Genomic DNA, 17,609 nt, shown 5'->3' on the forward strand with positions numbered 1-17,609 from the left:
CATCTTTCCAGGCCTGTTGCTCAGCTCCAAGAGACCCCCATTATGAGCAGAATTCTGAGTAGGGCTTAGATGAAACTGGTTCTGGAGAGAAGGTCGTGCAGGCAACAGCCAGATGTACAGTCTGCATGAACTTGCCCTGGGGAGACGTGAGAGCATGCCAGGTCAGGTGCCAAGGACAGACCGAAGTCACGAGGCCACCCACATCTAGCTTGGCACAACAGTGAGGTTGTGTGGCTTACTCACAGGAACGTGGGTGAGGGGTACAGGACTGGGGGTGACTCCAAGAGGACCACGTCACTAGAAAGTCTCACTTTGGTGTGGATGACGTCTCCATAACGGCGTGGACGGAGTCCCCACCTCAGTTCACCCCCATCCGCTATCTACCTTAGCACATGCCAGGACCACGTGAAGCTGGGGCAGGATCAACAAGAACCTGGAGTGGGGCACATTAGGGGGTGGCCAGAAGCTCAGTGAAGGTCCAGTGGCCCTCCTTCTATGAGATGTCCACAGGCCCGATGTTGTCGAAGACATTCCTTGGATAATCACAGCTCCTCTTATTAAGACAGTAATGGGAAGCCGGGCATGGTGGCACACACCTTTAATCCCAGCACTCGGGAGGCAGTGGTAGGAGGATTGCTATGAGTTCGAGGCCACCCTGAGACTGCATAGTGAGATCCAGATCAGCCTGGGCTAGAGTGAGACCCTACCTCAAGAAAAAAAAAAAAAAAAGAAGAAGAAGAAGAAGAAAAAGACAGTAACAGATGGTGGGCACGGTGGTGCACAGCTGTAATTTCAGCACTTGGGACGTGTAGGCAGGAGGATGAGGAGCTCAAGGACAAACCGGCCTACAAAAGATGATGTCTCAAAAAAATTTTTTTTCTTTAAATTTTTTTTTTTGCTTGTTTATTTTTATTTATTTGAGAGCGACAGAAAGAGAGAGCGAAAGAGAGAGAGAATGGGCGCCCCAGGGCCTCCAGCCACTGCAAACGAACTCCAGACACGTGCACCCCCTTGTGCATCTGGCTAACGTGGGTCCTGGGGAATCGAGCCTCGAACCGGGGTCCTTAGGCTTCACAGGCAAGCGCTTAACCGCTAAGCCATCTCTCCAGCCCCTCAAAAAAAAAATTTTTTTTAAAGATGTTAACTTCTTCAGAGGACAGCATTCCACAACACACATTGGCATGAAGTGTCGTGGACACAGAGGGCCCATGCAACCTGCGTCCCAAGCCTCGCCACCAGAGCACCTGGGCAGTCCCTTCACACATGTCTCTCCTCCAGGCAGCTTCCCCACGCCCCTGAGCGCCCTGTGGCAACTCTCAGCACCGCGGAGAGGCGTGCCATCAACTTGACGTGGGCCAAGCCCTTCGATGGCAACAGCCCCCTGATGCGCTACATCCTGGAGATGTCGGAGAACAGTAAGGTCCCCGCTGTCACCTTCCCATGTCCCCCCACGTCCTGGGCAAGAGAGCACTGGGCTGGAAGTGCACATGAGCGAGTTAGCCACGGGCTGGAGTCCAAGTCCTTCAACACAGTCTTCCTGGGGCTCCGAGGTTTGCCCCCGGCAACTGCAGCTTCCTCATCAGTAAAGGGAACCCAGCCTCCTCCCGTCAGGTCTCTGTGACTTCTGAATAAGGAGTGCGGAGAGCCGGGGTGGTGGCGCTCACCTGTCATCCCAATCCTCGCAGGCTGAGGTAGAGGAACATGAGTCCAAACCCGGCATGGCTACAGACTATGAATGATCCTGTCCTGTCTCCTCAAAAATATGTGTGTGTGTGTGCGTGCGTGCGTGTGTGTGTGTGTGCGTGTGTGTGTGTGTGTGTGTGTGTGTGGTAGACAGCCTCAGGTCACGGGGATGGGACTTCCAAGTCAGGCACAGTTATGGAGGAAGGGATATTTACTGAAGTTTACAGATCCAGGGGAAGCTTCATAATGGCAGAAGAAAGTGGTGGCCCATATCCATGGGTCCAAGCAGAGAGAGGAAAAGCCCTGGGTCACTACCAGCACCATAAGCGAACATGCTTCAGGAACTGCAGGCGAGGCTCAGACACCCTTGCATATCTTTAGACTGGAAGTCCAAACACCACCACCCCCCCCCCCCCCCCCCCCCCCCCCGCACATGTACACACACCTTAGGGCTGGACCTAAGGACCCGCCCACACTGACACCTCCTCCTCCAGCCAGGCGGCTTGCAGACCCAGATCACTAACTTCAATAAAATCCTGAATATATTGGGGGCCATTTAGTCAAACTACCACAGGGGGCTACAAAGATGGCTCAGTCAGCTAAGTGCTTGCCTCACAAGCGTGATCTCTGGAACCCACATGAAAACAAAAAATGCTAGTCATGGTGACGGGTAGCTGTACCCCTGTACTGGATAGGTGAAAGCAGATTGGTTCCCTGCCTGGAGCTGGCTGGTCAGACAGACTAAAATAATTGGCCAGGCGTGGTGGCACATGCCTTTAATCCCAGCACTCGGGAGGCAGAGATAGGAGGGTCATCGTGAGTTCGAGGCCACTCTAAGACTGCAGAGTGAATTCCCGGTCAGCCTGAGCTAGAGTGAGACCTTACCCCCCAAAAAAGAAAATAATAATTGGTTGGGCTACAGAAATAGCTCAGCTCGTAAAGTGCTTGCCTTGCAATCGTGAGGAGCTGAGTTTAATCCCCGGTACCCACAAAAAAAAATAAACATCTAAAATACTTGGTGATCTTCAGAGCAGTGAGAGAACCCATCTCAAACAAAGAGGACCAGGATGAGAGGAATGACCCCTGAAGTTGTCCTCTAACTTCCATAAGCCCCCCCCTCCCCGCCGCACACGCACATTTAAAATAAACCAAAACATAAAACTAGACACTGCATAGAAAGTGCTTGCCAAGGACCTGACACTGTAGAGGCCTCAAAAACAGTGGCTGCTATTGTCATTGTTATTTTTATTCTCCAAGAAGAGCTGTGAGCCCCAAAGTTCACAAGTATAAAATCTCAATGGTGTTCTCAATATAGTGTTCCAAGAGTTTATTGATTCCGGGGAAAGATTCCCATGAGCCCTTGCTTCCTCCCAATTCCCTCCAGCACCTGGGTCACAGGGGCTAATGGGACCCAGAAAAATGACATGGCCATCTCTCCTGACCTAAGTTGGGGAGACGCCCTTCTGCCGGACCAAAGGAAAGGCTGCTGCTAAGAATGAAGGGTAACAAACATGTGCCGGCCTCCCCCAGACACCACCTCTCCTGCCACCCTCTGTCCCCGCAGACGCGCCCTGGACCGTCCTCCTGTCCAGCGTGGACCCCGAAGCCACCTCCGTGATGGTCAAAGGTTTGGTTCCCGCGCGCTCCTACCAGTTCCGGCTCTGCGCCGTCAATGACGTAGGCAAAGGACAGTTCAGCAAGGACACAGAGAGGTGAGGAGAGCGGGTGTCCCCTGAAGCAGGCAGATCTAAAGCCCGGGGAAAGGTGGGTCAATGTCTGTCTGGTCCCTGAGACTTCTGTCTTCTTCTTGGTAGAATGGGATAATGTGTGTGGCTTACCCGCCCCCCCAGGGACAGCCTGAGGCTTCAGTGAGATGACAAGCAGACCAGTGTGGGCACAGAGGGGCCCATGAAACTCATGAAGCAGCCTGGGTCACCCCTGTAACCATGAGCCATTCACGCTCTCATTCTGCTTCTGGCCCCAGGGACTGCCGCCATAGTTTAGAGGACCGGGAAGGTCAGCAGGTGTCTTCGGTGTCCCCGTGCAGTGTGGTGCCCGCTGACAGGCCGGGGAGCATCCTAGGAAAGCTCTTACAGATGGACTCGGAGTCCAAGGCTCAGGCCGTCCGTAATCAGAGCAGCACACGGGGAGGGCGCTGGGTGCAGAGAGGGTCCGTTCTGCCCGGCTCACCCTGCGAGAGAGCTGATACCTCCAGTGACATCCTAAGCATTTGTCCTTCAGGAAGGCAGCATGGCTGTGACACAGAATGTATGTACCAAGGTCGTGTACACGGCTCTTCCAAAGATACCCTCCAGGCAGGGTGTGGTGGTACACGGTTGTGATCCAAACACTGAGGCAGGAGGATCACAAGTTCAAGGCCAACCTGGGCTATTGAGTGGGATCCTGTCTCAAAACAACAAAAAAATATATATATACCCATGAGTGCCAGAAAGAGATGTCTGGCTTCAGCAACGACTATAAGTGTTCATAGTTGAAACAAGACTCAAACCTCTGGTTTTCCCTAGAGTGACGGCTCCAGGGGCAAGACACACTCTAGCCAGAGGGAGGCATTTGACAGGGGCCCAGCCCAGCATGGGGAGCAGTGACAGAAGCATTTTGTTGGCTGCTGTTTGCTGAGCGCTTGTCATGCCTGTGCCAAGCTGCGTCTGGCTCACTGGAGGTGGTCCAGTACGCGAAGGGCTGGCCTGGCCTCAGAAGCCACAGATCTCAGCAGGAGACTGGAAGCGCTGGGAGGTGTCCCCACCCCCACCCCGCGCCCAGCCGCGCCTCACGGATCCCCCGCGCTCTGTTCACGTTGTCATCTTAAGTGTCCGTGCTGAAAGGCCTGAGTCCTCACAGGGAAAGGTTAAGCCATCCTCACTTTAGCCTTCATAGTAAAGGGACTATTTGGAAAGTGATCCATCAGAGAGCTAAAACATAAAAATAAACAAAGGAAGGAAAAAGCATCCATCAAAAATAATTAACTTTTGTTTTTAATGGATAAGTGTCAGCCATGTGAAAAATACACTTAGGCAGAGCACAGCGTTCCCCAGGGAGGCTGGGGAAAGAATTGTGGCACTGGGCTTCAGAAGGCGGGCGGGGGGTGCTGAGCACCTTCCCAGCTCCATGCTTACCCGCCCATCCCAGGAAAGTGACTGATGCCCTTATTTCTAAAAAACCGAACAAGAAGCCAGGGGCCATGGCACATGCCTGTAATTCCATCTTCAGGAGCCTGAAATGGAATGAAAGGGCTATGAGCTCAAGGTCAACCTGGGATATATAGCAAGGCCCCATCTTTAAAAAAATGGGGTTCTGGAGAGATGGCTTAGCAGTTAAGAAACTTGCCTGCGAAGCCTAAGGACCCATGTTCAACTCCCCCAATCCCACACAAGCCGGATGCACAAGGTGACCCATGTGCTAGGTCACACATGCACACAATGTGGCACATGCGTCTGGAGTTCGATTACAGTGGCTGGAGGCCCTGGTGTACCAATTCTCTCTCATTCATGCACATGCTCATAAAAAAAAAAAAAAGGGCCAGCCTGTTGGGCTTCAAAAGAAAGTGGGGTGCAAGGGATGTGGCCATAGAGATGGCTCGCTGGGTAAAATACCGGTTGTGCCAATATGAGGACCTGAGTTCAGATCCTCAAAACCTACGTAAATGCCACACATGGTGGTACATGCCTGTAATCCCAGCACCAGGGGGCACAGAGACAAGAACCCTGAAGCACACTGGGAAATGAGTCTAGCCAAGTCAGTGAGCTCTAGGTTCAGCGAAATACCTCGGCTCAGAGAATAGAGGTGGATAGTGATTGAGGGAGACGCTCTCTCCTTCTCTCTCTCTCTCTCTCACACACACACACACACACACACACACACACAAGCATGCACACATGCACACACACAGACCATATATGTGTGTAATAACAAGTAAACAAGCAAATAAATACACGCACGCAACAGACCATATATGTGTGTAATAACAAGTAAACAAGCAAATAAATGCACGCATGCACACAGACCATATATGTGTGTAATAACAAGTAAACAAGCAAATAAATAAAAATCCACAAACAAGCCCAGAGACATCAAGTGGCCCGTGAAAACCACACAGCAAATGTGAACACTCATCTGGTGACAGCGCATGGCAGGGCTGGCCTCGTGGTCCCCACTATGTACAGACTGAGTGAAGGGCCTTTGGTTTTGTTCCCTGCTCCAGGGTTTCCCTCCCTGAGGAGCCCCCCACGGCCCCTCCACAGAATGTCATCGCTAGTGGCCGGACCAACCAGTCCATCATGATCCAGTGGCAGCCGCCTCCTGAGAGCCACCAGAATGGAATCCTCAAGGGTTACATCATCAGGTACAGGGGAAGAAGGGAAGAGGATTAAGAAATCATGCAGATCCTCACTATTTAACAAAGACCAGGTGACAAGAAATGGCAGGAAGGATTTAGGTTAGACACCCAGAAGAACTTTCCAATAATAGTAGTCTTAGAAAGTAGCAAGAACAGGGCTAGAGAGATTGCATAGTGGTCAAGGCGCTTCCCTGCAAAGCCAAATGACCCTGGCTCGAGGCTCAATTCACCAGGACCCATGTAAGACAGATGCACGAGGGGACACATCTGGAATCTGCAGTGGCTGGAGGCCCTGGTGCACCCATTCTCTCTCTCTCTCTCTCTCTCTCTCTCTCTTTCTCTTCCTCTGCCTCATTCTCTCTCTCAAATAAATAAATAAAAACAAAAATCTATTTTAAAAAAAGAAAGAAAGTAGCAAGAACAGCTGAGAAGGGACACAGCATAATATCAAGACTGCAGGGAAGGCAACACCGCCATAGGTCAAGGCTGATACAGGGAGAAAAGGCAACAGTCCCGCGAAGCAGCTCACGCCTCCGAGTGTGCGGAGCATGAGCGCAGAAATCGATGAGGCAAGAATTTTCTGTATGGATTTTTGCATTTAACTGAGGTCAGGTTTACCGGGAACCTAAAAGCAAGCATGAAAGCTTATCAATCCGCAGCGTTCCTTCATGAAAGTAACGCAATGGGCCTCGGAGAGACGGCTCAGCGGTTAAGCCTGCAGCCTGATGACCAGAGTTTGTTTCCCCAGGACCCACGTAAAGTCAGAGACACAAAGTGGCCCGTGCATCTGGAGCTCGTTTGCAGCTGCTGGAGACCCTGGCATGCCTGTTGTCTCTGTCTATCTTCTCTCTCTCTCTCTCTCTCTCTCTCCTTGCAAATAAATAAATTAAAATATTTTTTTAATTAGCTTGATAGGCTGGAGAGATGGCTCAGTGGTTAAGGCGCTTGCCTGCAAAGTCTAATGGCCCAGATTTAACTGCCCAGGAGCCACGTAAAGCCAGATGCACAAAGTGGTGCATGCATCTGGAGTTCATTTGCAGCAGCTGGAGGCCCTGGCGTGCCCATTCTCTCTGTCTGTCTCTCTTCTCTTTATCCCCCTCTGCTTGCAAATAAATTTTTAAAAAATTAAATAAATAAATAACTCAAAATTTGAAATGACTGGAAACACCCATCCATCACCCAAGATCAGGCTGGCTGTAAAGCAGCTGGCCACACCCATGTCTCTTTCTTGCACACAGACACCCTTGGGTGCTGGGGTGCTCCACAGTGGGAAGAGCCCCAGGCCTGCATACAGTGGCTGACTGAGCCTACTCTTCCTTCTCCCCTCAGGTACTGCCTGGCCGGGCTGCCCGTCGGGTACCAGTTTAAGAACATCACGGATGCTGACGTCAACAACCTGTTGCTGGAAGACCTCATCATTTGGACCAACTACGAGATCGAAGTGGCCGCCTACAACAGCGCTGGCCTGGGTGTCTACAGCAGCAAGGTCACCGAGTGGACGCTGCAGGGAGGTGGGTAGAGACGGCCATAGAAGAGCAGGGGAGTGTCTTCCTTCGTGCCCTGTCCTGTTGGGCCCTGTACCTGTCGAGGCCTCTGCCTGTCCAGTCTGCCATGTCACCTGGGCTCTTGCTATTGCGCCTGCATGCTTTTCACCTTGCTCCTGACTCCCACCGTACAGGCGGCTGAGGGGAAGGCGAGATGGAGGCCAGGTGACAGTATGTGAGGTTTTGTATTAACTGGGGACAGCTTACAACTCTCCTACCTGAGTCACAGGTCATGCCTGTAGTGTTTTATATGGCCACTGTGAGGTGGGACAGGCAAGGTTGTTGAACTTGAATTAATTAATCAGAGAGAGTAAGGGGCCTCTTGGGTTAGCAGGACATTTATCTGTTGCACCAGGCAAGCTAAACTGATGCCCACCCCCATCTCGCGATCTCTTCTAGTTCCCACGGTGCCCCCGGGCAATGTGTTTGTAGAAGCCATCAATTCCACGGCCATCCGCTTCACCTGGAATGCCCCCAGCCCCCAGTTCATCAATGGTATTAATCAAGGCTACAAGGTATGTAAGACCTCTGCTGTCCCTGGGAGGGAACCTCCAGTGACTCCGGAAGGGAACATGGGAGAGGTGGAGGGCTCAAGAGAGCTCAAGCGAGCAGGAGTTGGGGGATAAAGAGCTCCAAGGCTACACACAGGATTCAGGGAGATTGGACAATGCCCAGCCACCACCAGCAAGGGCCTGTCTTTAGGGACCCCTGCCACAAACAAGGCCTGGACATCTGAGGATAGCCATGCCCATCAGAAAAACATAGCATTCATTTCTTGCTTTCATGGCTTGACTAGCCATGGCTGACCTTGACCCCCACAGGGTATGAATGATAAGGACTCCGGACAGACTTGGGCTAAAATCCCAGCTGCCCTGGATAAGCTCTTTGATCCTCAGTGTGGGTGAATGCCTTTTCCTCCTGTCCTCATGAGTGTCTATGGTTTCATCCCTTCTTCTCATAAGGTCACAAATCACATTGGATTAGGGTCCACCATAAATGACTTCAGTTAACTTCAAGTACTACTTTAAAGAACCAAATTCTAGGCTGGAGAGATGCCTTAGAGGTTAAAATGCTTGCCTGCAAAAGCCAAAGGGCCCAGGTTCGATTCCCCAGGATTCATGTAAGCCAAATGCACAGGGTGGTGCATGTGTCGGGAGTTCATTTGCACTGCCTGTAGGCCCTGGCATGCCCATTCTCTTTCTCACACCCTCCCTCCTTCCTTCCCTCTTTCTCTTAAATAAATAAATAAATAAATAGAACCAAGTTCCATATACAGCCACTCTGGGGTGCTAGGCCTAGAAGTTTGACATAGAAGTCTCCAAAAATGCTGTTGGGGGCTGGAGAGATGGCTTAGTGGTTAAGGCATTGCCTGCGAAGCCTAAAGGACCCACGTTCCATTCCCTAGTACCTACATAAGCCAGATGCACAAGGTGGCACATGCTTCTGGAGTTTGTTTGCAATGGCTGGAGGCCTTGGCATGTCCATTCTCTCTATATATCTGCCTCTTTCTCTCTCAAATAAATTAGTTAATTAATTAACAGTTTTAAAATATTTTTTTATCTGGGTGTGGTGGCACACGCCTTTAATCCCAGCTCTCAGGAGGCAGAGGTAGGAGGATCACCGTGAGTTTAAGGCCACCCTGAGACTACATAGTGAATTCCAGGTCAGCCCGGACTAGAGTGAGACCCTACCTCCAAAAACGAGCAAATATCTATATCTATATCTATATTAAAGAATGCTATTGGTCCCATGGCAACCAATAGCCATAATGCTGGCAGGTCACTGGCTAGTTCAGCTGGGCTGAAAGGCAGGGACCTGTCAGCCATCAGGCCCTTGATCTCATGCTTGAGTCCCTCCTGTCCTCCCTACCTGCTGTCCCCTGAGAGAATGAACTCCAGGTTGTGTCCACCATGCTTGCAAGGGGTGGTGCCCGCCCCCAGCAGGTAGAAAGATGCCATGTGCTCCTTCCAGATGTGGGGACGGAGGCGGGACGTGTGAGAGGCACGCTAGTGCAAAGCCAGGGGCAAGAGAGAGAAGCGCAGGCTCTGAGTTTAAGCTACAGAAGCTGGTGACTTGGAGGTGCCGCGCCGCCACTTCCTGAAGCCTCCTCCACCACCGCCGCATCTGCATATGTTGCACAGTTCGTTTCTAGGACAAGGCAGCTTAGCCATTATCACTGCGTGAGGGAGAGGGCTGGAGAGGAAGGGAGGGAGATTCCATTACAGAGACACTGTGGGCCTGTATGTAGAGTGACCTAAGGGCCAGAGCCCAGACTCAGCAGCCTTCCCACTCCCAGGAAAGCCCAAGAACACAGACGGAGCAGCGGAGATTTCCTGGGACGGAGCTGCAGCCCGAGCTTACGGCGCTGGCTGGCTAGAACAGACTGCTAATTGGGACTCTGGGGAAGAAAGAAGGCCTGCGTGGCTGCGGAGCGCGGAGGCTGGGCTGGGAACAATTAGTTTCTTGCTGCCAAGTCTAAGCTCAAGTTTTATTCTGCATAAGGGAGGCTGAGCTTACATACTTTGAAGGCAAATGACTCCCTGAGAGCTACAAGGCCAGCCAGTGGCCAGGACAACTGGGACAATGGCCCACAGTGATGCCCAGCAAGAGGAGGCTGCAGAAGTCCCCAACATGCTTATCCTGAGACTCAGCCAGCGGCCTGCACCCCACAGCTGCTCAGCAGAGCTAGCATTGCTCAGTTTCTTGAGTGCAGGAGCTGGTGGGAGGGGAAAGGGAGTCACACTTAAGGGGACGTGCCAGGAAGCTAGCTACAGGCCGTTCACTAACGTTCTCTCATGCATGCTGAACAAGAGCCCTAAGAATGAAGACCCCCGCTTTCCAAAAGAAGAAACTAAGGCATGAGAGGATGGTCACCTATTCAAGGTCAAGCAGTAACTGCTAGAGTTGAGATTTGATCTCGAGCCATACATTTCCTTACGTTAATGAGAAAACAGGGGTTGGGAGGTTGCTCGGTGGGTACAGCACTTGTCTTAAAAACATGAGGACTGAGTTCAGATCCCCAGTTCTCACACAGTGCTGACTGGGAGGCAGAGACAGGGAGTCCCAGCGCTCACTGGCTAGGTAGTCTAACCAAATCAGTGAGCCCTGCGTTCAGTGAGAGAGCCTGTCTCAAAGAATAAAGCAGAAAATAGAAGGAAGGAAGGAAGGAAGGAAGGAAAGAAGGAAGGAAGGAGAGAGACTGAGGAAGGTCTCCTGATGTTGCCCTGTGGTCTCCACATGCATGCACACATACACTTACACACATACGAGCACGCATACCACACACATGCAAAAAAGAAAAAGAAAACAGGGCTGGAGAGATGGCTTAACGGTTAAGTGCTCGCCTGTGAAGCCTAAGGACCCTGGTTCAAGGCTCGATTCCCCAGGTCCCACATTAGCCAGATGCACAAGGGGGCGCACATATCTCGAGTTTGTTTTCTGTGGCTAGAGGTCCTGGTGCACTCATTCTCCCTCTCTCTCTCTCTCTCTCTCTCTCTCTCTTTCTCTCTCTCTGTCGCTCTCAAATAAATAAATAAAAATAAACAAAATTTTTTAAAAAAGAAAGAAAGCATTCAAGCCGGGCGTGGTGGTGCACGCCTTTAATCCCAGCACTCAGAAGGCAGAGATAAGAGGATCTGCCATGCACCATGAGTTTGAAGCCACCCTGAGACTACATAGTGAATTCCAGGTCAGCCTGGGCCAGAGTGAGACCCTACCTCAAAACAAAACAAAACAAAACAAAACAAAAATCATTCATTACATTTTCTTTTTAACATTTATTTATTTGCATGGGAGGGGGCAGTGCTAGGGTCTCTTGCCACTGCAAGCAACATAGCAACACTTTTTGTGTCCAGCTTTACATGGGTGCTGGGGAATTGAACCCTGGCTGGCAGGTTTTGCAAGCAAGCACCGTTAAACCCTGAGCCATCTCCCCAGCCCCACATTACATTTTCAGCTGTAAAGGAGTATCCGTGACTTGTTATTTTTGAAGTACAGATGAATAACAGTCAGGATCTTTATTTCCTGCCTCGTCAGTCAGCCTTCGTTACTTCTGCCATGGGCAGCAGCCGAATTTGTCCTTTGAATATATTGAGCAAGAATAGACGCACACCTCCTTTGCATTGTGGAAATACTCAAATGCCTGCAAGAGTCGAGGGAAGGTTGTCACCACCATGGAGTGCCCTTCCCAGCTCCAGCACGGATCAACTCACAGTCACCATGTCCCATCACTGTCATGCCCTCTGCCTGGGTGTCCTGGAATATTCTGAATCAAATCCCAGAAGGTGTGTTGTACCATTCTTAAATCCTTCTGCAGGGGCCTGGGGAGAAAGCTCAGCAGTTAAAGACTCTTGCTTGCAAAGCCTGACAGCCTAGATTCAATTACCGAGCCCTGCCCATGTAAGCTGGACACAAAAATGGCGTAAGCATCTGGTGTTGTGTGCAGTGGCAAGAGGCCCTGGCACGCCTATACAGATAGACAGACAGACAGACACACACACACACACACACACACACACACACGTGCAAATAAATAAGAATTTTTTAAATGAAAATAAATGCTTCTGTAGCAGAAGATTATAGATAAGGCCTCTATTTAAACAAAAGTACAATTATCACATTATCCTACCTAAAAATGACAATAGTCCCTTTAACGTCATTAGATATCCTGCCAGACTACAAATTTCTTTGATTGACACCTCATTCCCATCACTGGCTGATATTTTTTGCTCCAGAATCTACATGAAGTCCACGTAATTGCAGTTGGTTGGTTTTTGTGGGGGTTTGTTTTCTTTGTTGTGTTTTGAAGGTCTCAGTTGATCTATAGATGCTCTCTCTCTCTCTCTCTCTCTCTCTCTGTCTCTCTCTCTCACACACACATATACATGCATAATTTACTTCGTGAAAAAACTTAGCCATTTGTCGTGTGGAATTTTCCACAGCCTGGATTTTGCTGATTGCATCCCCGTGGGGTCATTTAATACATTCTTCTGAGTACTATATTTGCAGTAAATTGGACTATAGAACTAGCGGCTGATCAGATTCAAGTCTGATGATATTTTTTTTTTGGCTCCACATACTGTTCCTAGGTTGTACAGTGTATTGACGTGCGAGGTGCCCAGTCTGGCTGCCTCTATCATGGTGAGGACAGCCCTTGTAGGAGCTATTATTTCACTAGGGGCTGCAAAGCAAGAATGGGAAATATTATTTCTTCCTGATTAAAATGCTGAAATACTTTTAAAAAAAATAAGAAGAAAGAAGTTTCCTTTCATTAGCTTTCTGACTACCTGGATATTGAGTTCCTTTTAAGAAGAGCAGTGTAATCTATGCCCATACCACCCTGAACAGGTTGAGCCTAGTGAGTACTTGGATGGGAGAAAGAGCCATGTAGATATAAAATTCCATCCTTTTCCATTCCTTACTGATTTTCAATAGTATGAATTGACTTCTTACCCTCTACTAAAGTAACAGGAAAGTTGGATTAGAAGATGTACCTTTTGGGTTGATTTTGGTTTGGGTAATATCCTTTTATACCTACATTTTTAAAAAATATTTTATTTTATTTAAGAGAGAGAAAGAGCACACCAGGGCCTTTTACCACTGTAAATAAACACCAAACCCATGCACCAAAAGTGGTGTACAAAGGTACATCTGACTTAATGTGGCTCCTGGAGAACCAAACCTGGACCAGTTGGCTTTTTAAGCAAGTGTCTTTAACTGCTGAGCCATCTCCCTAATTCCAGGATCTTTTTTAACACATCTGTTTCCACCATTATCACTGATGGCAAATTGACCTATCATTACTGTCTGCAAGTTGGCTTATCAGTCCTTTCAACATGACCCAGGTATCTCTGATAGGTTCTAAGCTATATTAAGTATGTATATAATTTACATATAAATTTTACCAGGCCTGTAATCTTAGACATGTGGGAGGCTGAGGCAAGAGGGTCATAAATTCAAGGCCAACCTAATATAGAGAGAGTTCAAGGCGAGACTGGGCAACTTAAAATTAAAAGGAGGGCTGGGTATTATGGCATAGCGGTAGAGCACTTGCTGTGGTAGTTTGGATGTGATCGTGTGTGTGTGTGTGTGTGTGTGTGTGTGTGTTTGAGGTAGGCTTTCACTATAGCTCAGGCTGACCTGGAATTCACTATGTAGTTTCAGGGTGGCCTCAAACTCATGGCAATCCTCCTACCTCTACCTCCCCGTGTGCTGGGATTAAAGGCATGTGGCACCACGCCTGGCTGACTCAGTCATTTTTGTTTTGTTTTGTTTTGTTTTCGAGGTAGGGTCTCACTCTAGCCCAGGCTGACCTGGGACTCACTCTGTAGCTCCAAGCTGGCTTCAAACTCACAATGATCCTCCTACATCTACCTTCTAAATTCTGGGCTTAAGTTTGTGCAACATCATGCCCAGCTACAGTCATTGTTTACTATAGTTCCTACTTGAGGTCCACTAGGCAGATTTCTGCTAGAAGGGCCCTGTCACTGCGCCCTGCTAAGGTGTGAGGAAAGCGTCTGAGCTCTGCTGGTTTACACTTGCTGCTTTTGGTGCTTGCTGGCTGTTTGGTGGTTTTTCTCTGCTTGGATCTGTGAAAGGGAGCCAGCTTCTTCTGCCATTGATACAATTTTTCCTCAAACTATAAGCCTGAAGTAAGTCTCTTCCTCCCATAAACTGCATCTGGTTGGATGTTCATCTCAGTAATGTGGAACTGACTACAACACTTGCTAACATGCATAAGGCCCTGGGTTCAAAACAAATCCCTCCCTCATGCCTGAGCTTAGACATTCCTTGTGAAGTTCTGGAGTGCTTCTTGCTGTGGGAATGGTCCTATTCATTTCTATACTCTGCTAAGGGACAGCTGGGAGGAGGTACTTTGTTATTGGGGTTTTTTAACTTTTATTTATATATTTATGAGACAGGCAGAGAGAGAGAGAGAGACAGAATGGGCATGCCAGGGCCTCCAGCCACTACAAACAAACTTCAGATGCATTTGCCACCTTGTGCGTCTGGCTTACGTGGGTCCTGGGGAATTGAACTGGAATTGGCTTTACAGGCAAGTGCCTTAACTGCTAAGCTATCTCTCCAGCCCTGTTGTTTTGTTTTGTTTTGCTTTGAAGTAGGGTCTTGCTGTAGCCCAGGTTCCAGGCTGACTTGGAATCCACTGTGTGGTTTCAGGGTGGCCTCAAACTCAGAGAGATCCTACTACCTCTGCCTCCCAAGTGTTTGGATTAAAGGTCTGCACCACCAAGCTCAGCACTTTCTTTTTTTTTTTTTTTTAAGTTCAAAGACAACTTCATTAGCATTGGAGAGAAAACAACAGGATAGACAAGCTGTAAATCTCAGCAGCTACAGGTAGAGGGGATGGGAAATAGGAAGAGAGTAGAGATGGATAACATGAACAAAGTCATGCCTTTTGAGTCAGGTTCCAGAAAAGAGGCAAGTTCAAGTTCAGCAGTGGAAGCCAGCAAGCATGGATGGGAGCGGGGACGGGGAAGGGGTTCTTCCAAGAAACCATGAGAAAACCCGGTGTATCTGGGCAAGCATGAATAAGATTCAAGTTAGGAACCAAAAATACAGAAAAGTAGTAAAGGAAAAATTACACTTTTTTAGTTAGAATTCAGAAAACTGGGCAAGCTTAGTGGGGATCTTCAAGCAACTGTCTCAAGAATTATAAAGCGGAAGGGCTGGAGAGATGGCTTCGTGGTTAAAGCGTTTGCCTGCAATGTCAAATGATCCTGGTTTGATTCCCCAGGACCCATGTAAGCCAGATGCACAAGGGGACGCATGCATCTGGAGTTTGTTTGCAGTGGCTTGAGGCCCTGGTGTGTCCATTCTCTCTCTTTCTGCCTCTTTCTCTCTCTTAAATAAATAAATGAGTAAATAAATAAAATATATTTTTTAAATTATAAAGCATAAAATGCATGGTGATAATTTCTTCTTCTTCCTCTTCCTCTTCCTCTTCTTCTTCTTCTTCTTTGTTTGTTTTTTTTGAGAAAGGGTCTCACTCTGGCCCAGTCTGACTTGGAATTCACTATGTAGTCTCAGGGTGGCCTCAAACTCACGGTGATCCTCCTACCTCTGCCTCCTGAGTAATTGGATTAAATGCATGTGCCACCACGCCTGGCCATGCTGACAATTTCAATTCAACCTCAGGACCGCAGGCTTTTCCATGACCTCATAGGCCTCTTATCTGCACCTCTGATCTCCACACTGAAAGTTCAGTCCCTGCACCAGCCACATCGTCACCTCCCTATGTCATCCCAGACACACAGGGCTCAGCTCAGCACCGAACACCACAGTCACAAACAGCTCCACGTTATTTGCATGCTTCCTGTCTTGGGGCATATCCCACGAGGGTCACCCTTCGCGTGGCTGTGTCGTGACGTCTTTTGAACTAGTTTCTTTGGGTAGAATTTTGCTGCGTCTCAATACCTTGTAAGCTTCCTGGCCTCATTTTGGTTTTGATTGTTAGGAGCTGATTTCTTTTTTGTGTAGCTCTGTTCTGTGATCACATTCAGGGCTTGCATGACTCCGTAGTCATCTACAAAACCAGTACCCAGGAAGTCAGGCTCAACCCCACGGCTCTCGCAATCCCAGCAGCAGGGGAGCTTGGGTTTGGATTTTTCCTTCCATTTCTTTTCTTAATTTAACATTTTATTTATTTATTTATTTATTTATGAGAGCAAGGGAAAGAGATAGAGAGCAAGAGAATGGGCGCGCCAGGGCCTCTCAACACTGCAAATGAACTCCAGACTCATGCGCCACCTTGCGCATCTGGCTTCCATGGGTACTGAGGAATCAAACCTGGGCCCTTAGGCTTCCCAGGCAAGCGCCTTAACTGCTGAGCCATCTCTTCAGTCCCTCTTTCCATTTCTATGGCATAAGCAGGTACCTGCCTGCATGCAAACAAGAGTCCTTCCATTTTCAGATGAAAGCCAGTGTCCTCCACACTGTAGTGGACTGAGTAAAGGACTGGGAATAAGAAGCTGCCCCTCCAAGGGCGTGCCCTCCAGTGACCCACTTCCTCCAGCCAGGCCCTGGCTCCTGACAGTCCCTTCATCTGTGAGCTCATCAACACAGAAAGCCACCGTTAGGTCCTAACAGCCCTCGGTATTCAATTGCTTCTCAACCATGGGGCACACCAAGCCCTCAACACATGAGTCTCTGGGGAAGGAGACACTTGATATCTAAACTATAACACATAATAATAACCTTGGGAATCACAATCCTACAGTTTCACCCCAGAGTAAATATTTTGAAGCAACCTTGGGAAGCCATGGCCCTGCGCCATCTTGAGCATCAGGTGTTGACCTACAGAATCAAGCCAACGTTGTTGGTCCTCAGAACCACACTTTTCTGGTATCCTGTGAATTTCCTATGGATCATTTTGGTGGGCAAGATCCAATAAATGCTATTTTAGGACACCTGTAAAGAAACTCCTTTTCCCTTTAATTTTTTTTAAATGTCAGTGATTGTAATTAGCGTAAACCCATTAAAATAATATTTACTCGAATTTTACACTTGCTGGGGAACACACCACACAATTAATTCGAACAACATAATTAATTCAAATTTACATTAATTAAATTAAATTAAAACATTACACTCATTTCTTCATCTACTCCAAGGAAGTTGGGCAATTTAATTGCTATGAAACAAGATAACTGAAATAAAGAGGATATTTAACATACTTATTAAATGCCACTTAGTATTTCTGATTAGTATTTTTAGGGTCTAATTAGTGTCTGATTAACTTGCCATGGGCTATCTTTTCACAATACCAATTAAATTTCAAAACATCCTTTATAAACATCCGGCCCTGAAAGGGAGAAGGATTAAGCATTGTTAGAGGCGTGAGTTAATCGGACACATTGGCGTGGTATTGTTTTATATCTATAAATACCCATGCTTATTAAACTTCATCAAGTGGAGCTTTTCACCATTAATTGCTGTTTAATCAACTTCAAATAAATGAGGAAATCGCTGGGACCAGCTGCCATTGTTTGAGACAGATGACGGGCCCAGAA

At 48.4% G+C, this 17,609-nt stretch overlaps 1 protein-coding gene across 2 annotated transcripts in view; it reads left to right on the plus strand.

Annotated features, from left to right (window-relative positions):
* Sdk2 (sidekick cell adhesion molecule 2) overlaps window positions 1-17,609 on the plus strand; it is a 322,728-nt gene that overhangs the window by 230,621 nt on the left and 74,498 nt on the right. For both annotated transcript variants that reach the window (XM_045159211.1, XM_045159212.1), the window contains exons 14-18: window positions 1,279-1,415; window positions 3,248-3,395; window positions 5,903-6,043; window positions 7,367-7,548; window positions 7,981-8,096. In XM_045159211.1, the coding sequence (XP_045015146.1) occupies window positions 1,279-1,415; window positions 3,248-3,395; window positions 5,903-6,043; window positions 7,367-7,548; window positions 7,981-8,096 (724 nt within the window). The remainder of the gene's footprint in view (window positions 1-1,278; window positions 1,416-3,247; window positions 3,396-5,902; window positions 6,044-7,366; window positions 7,549-7,980; window positions 8,097-17,609) is intronic.

This window comes from Jaculus jaculus, chromosome 9 (assembly GCF_020740685.1).
Source record: "Jaculus jaculus isolate mJacJac1 chromosome 9, mJacJac1.mat.Y.cur, whole genome shotgun sequence".
Taxonomy (NCBI): Eukaryota; Metazoa; Chordata; class Mammalia; order Rodentia; family Dipodidae; genus Jaculus; species Jaculus jaculus.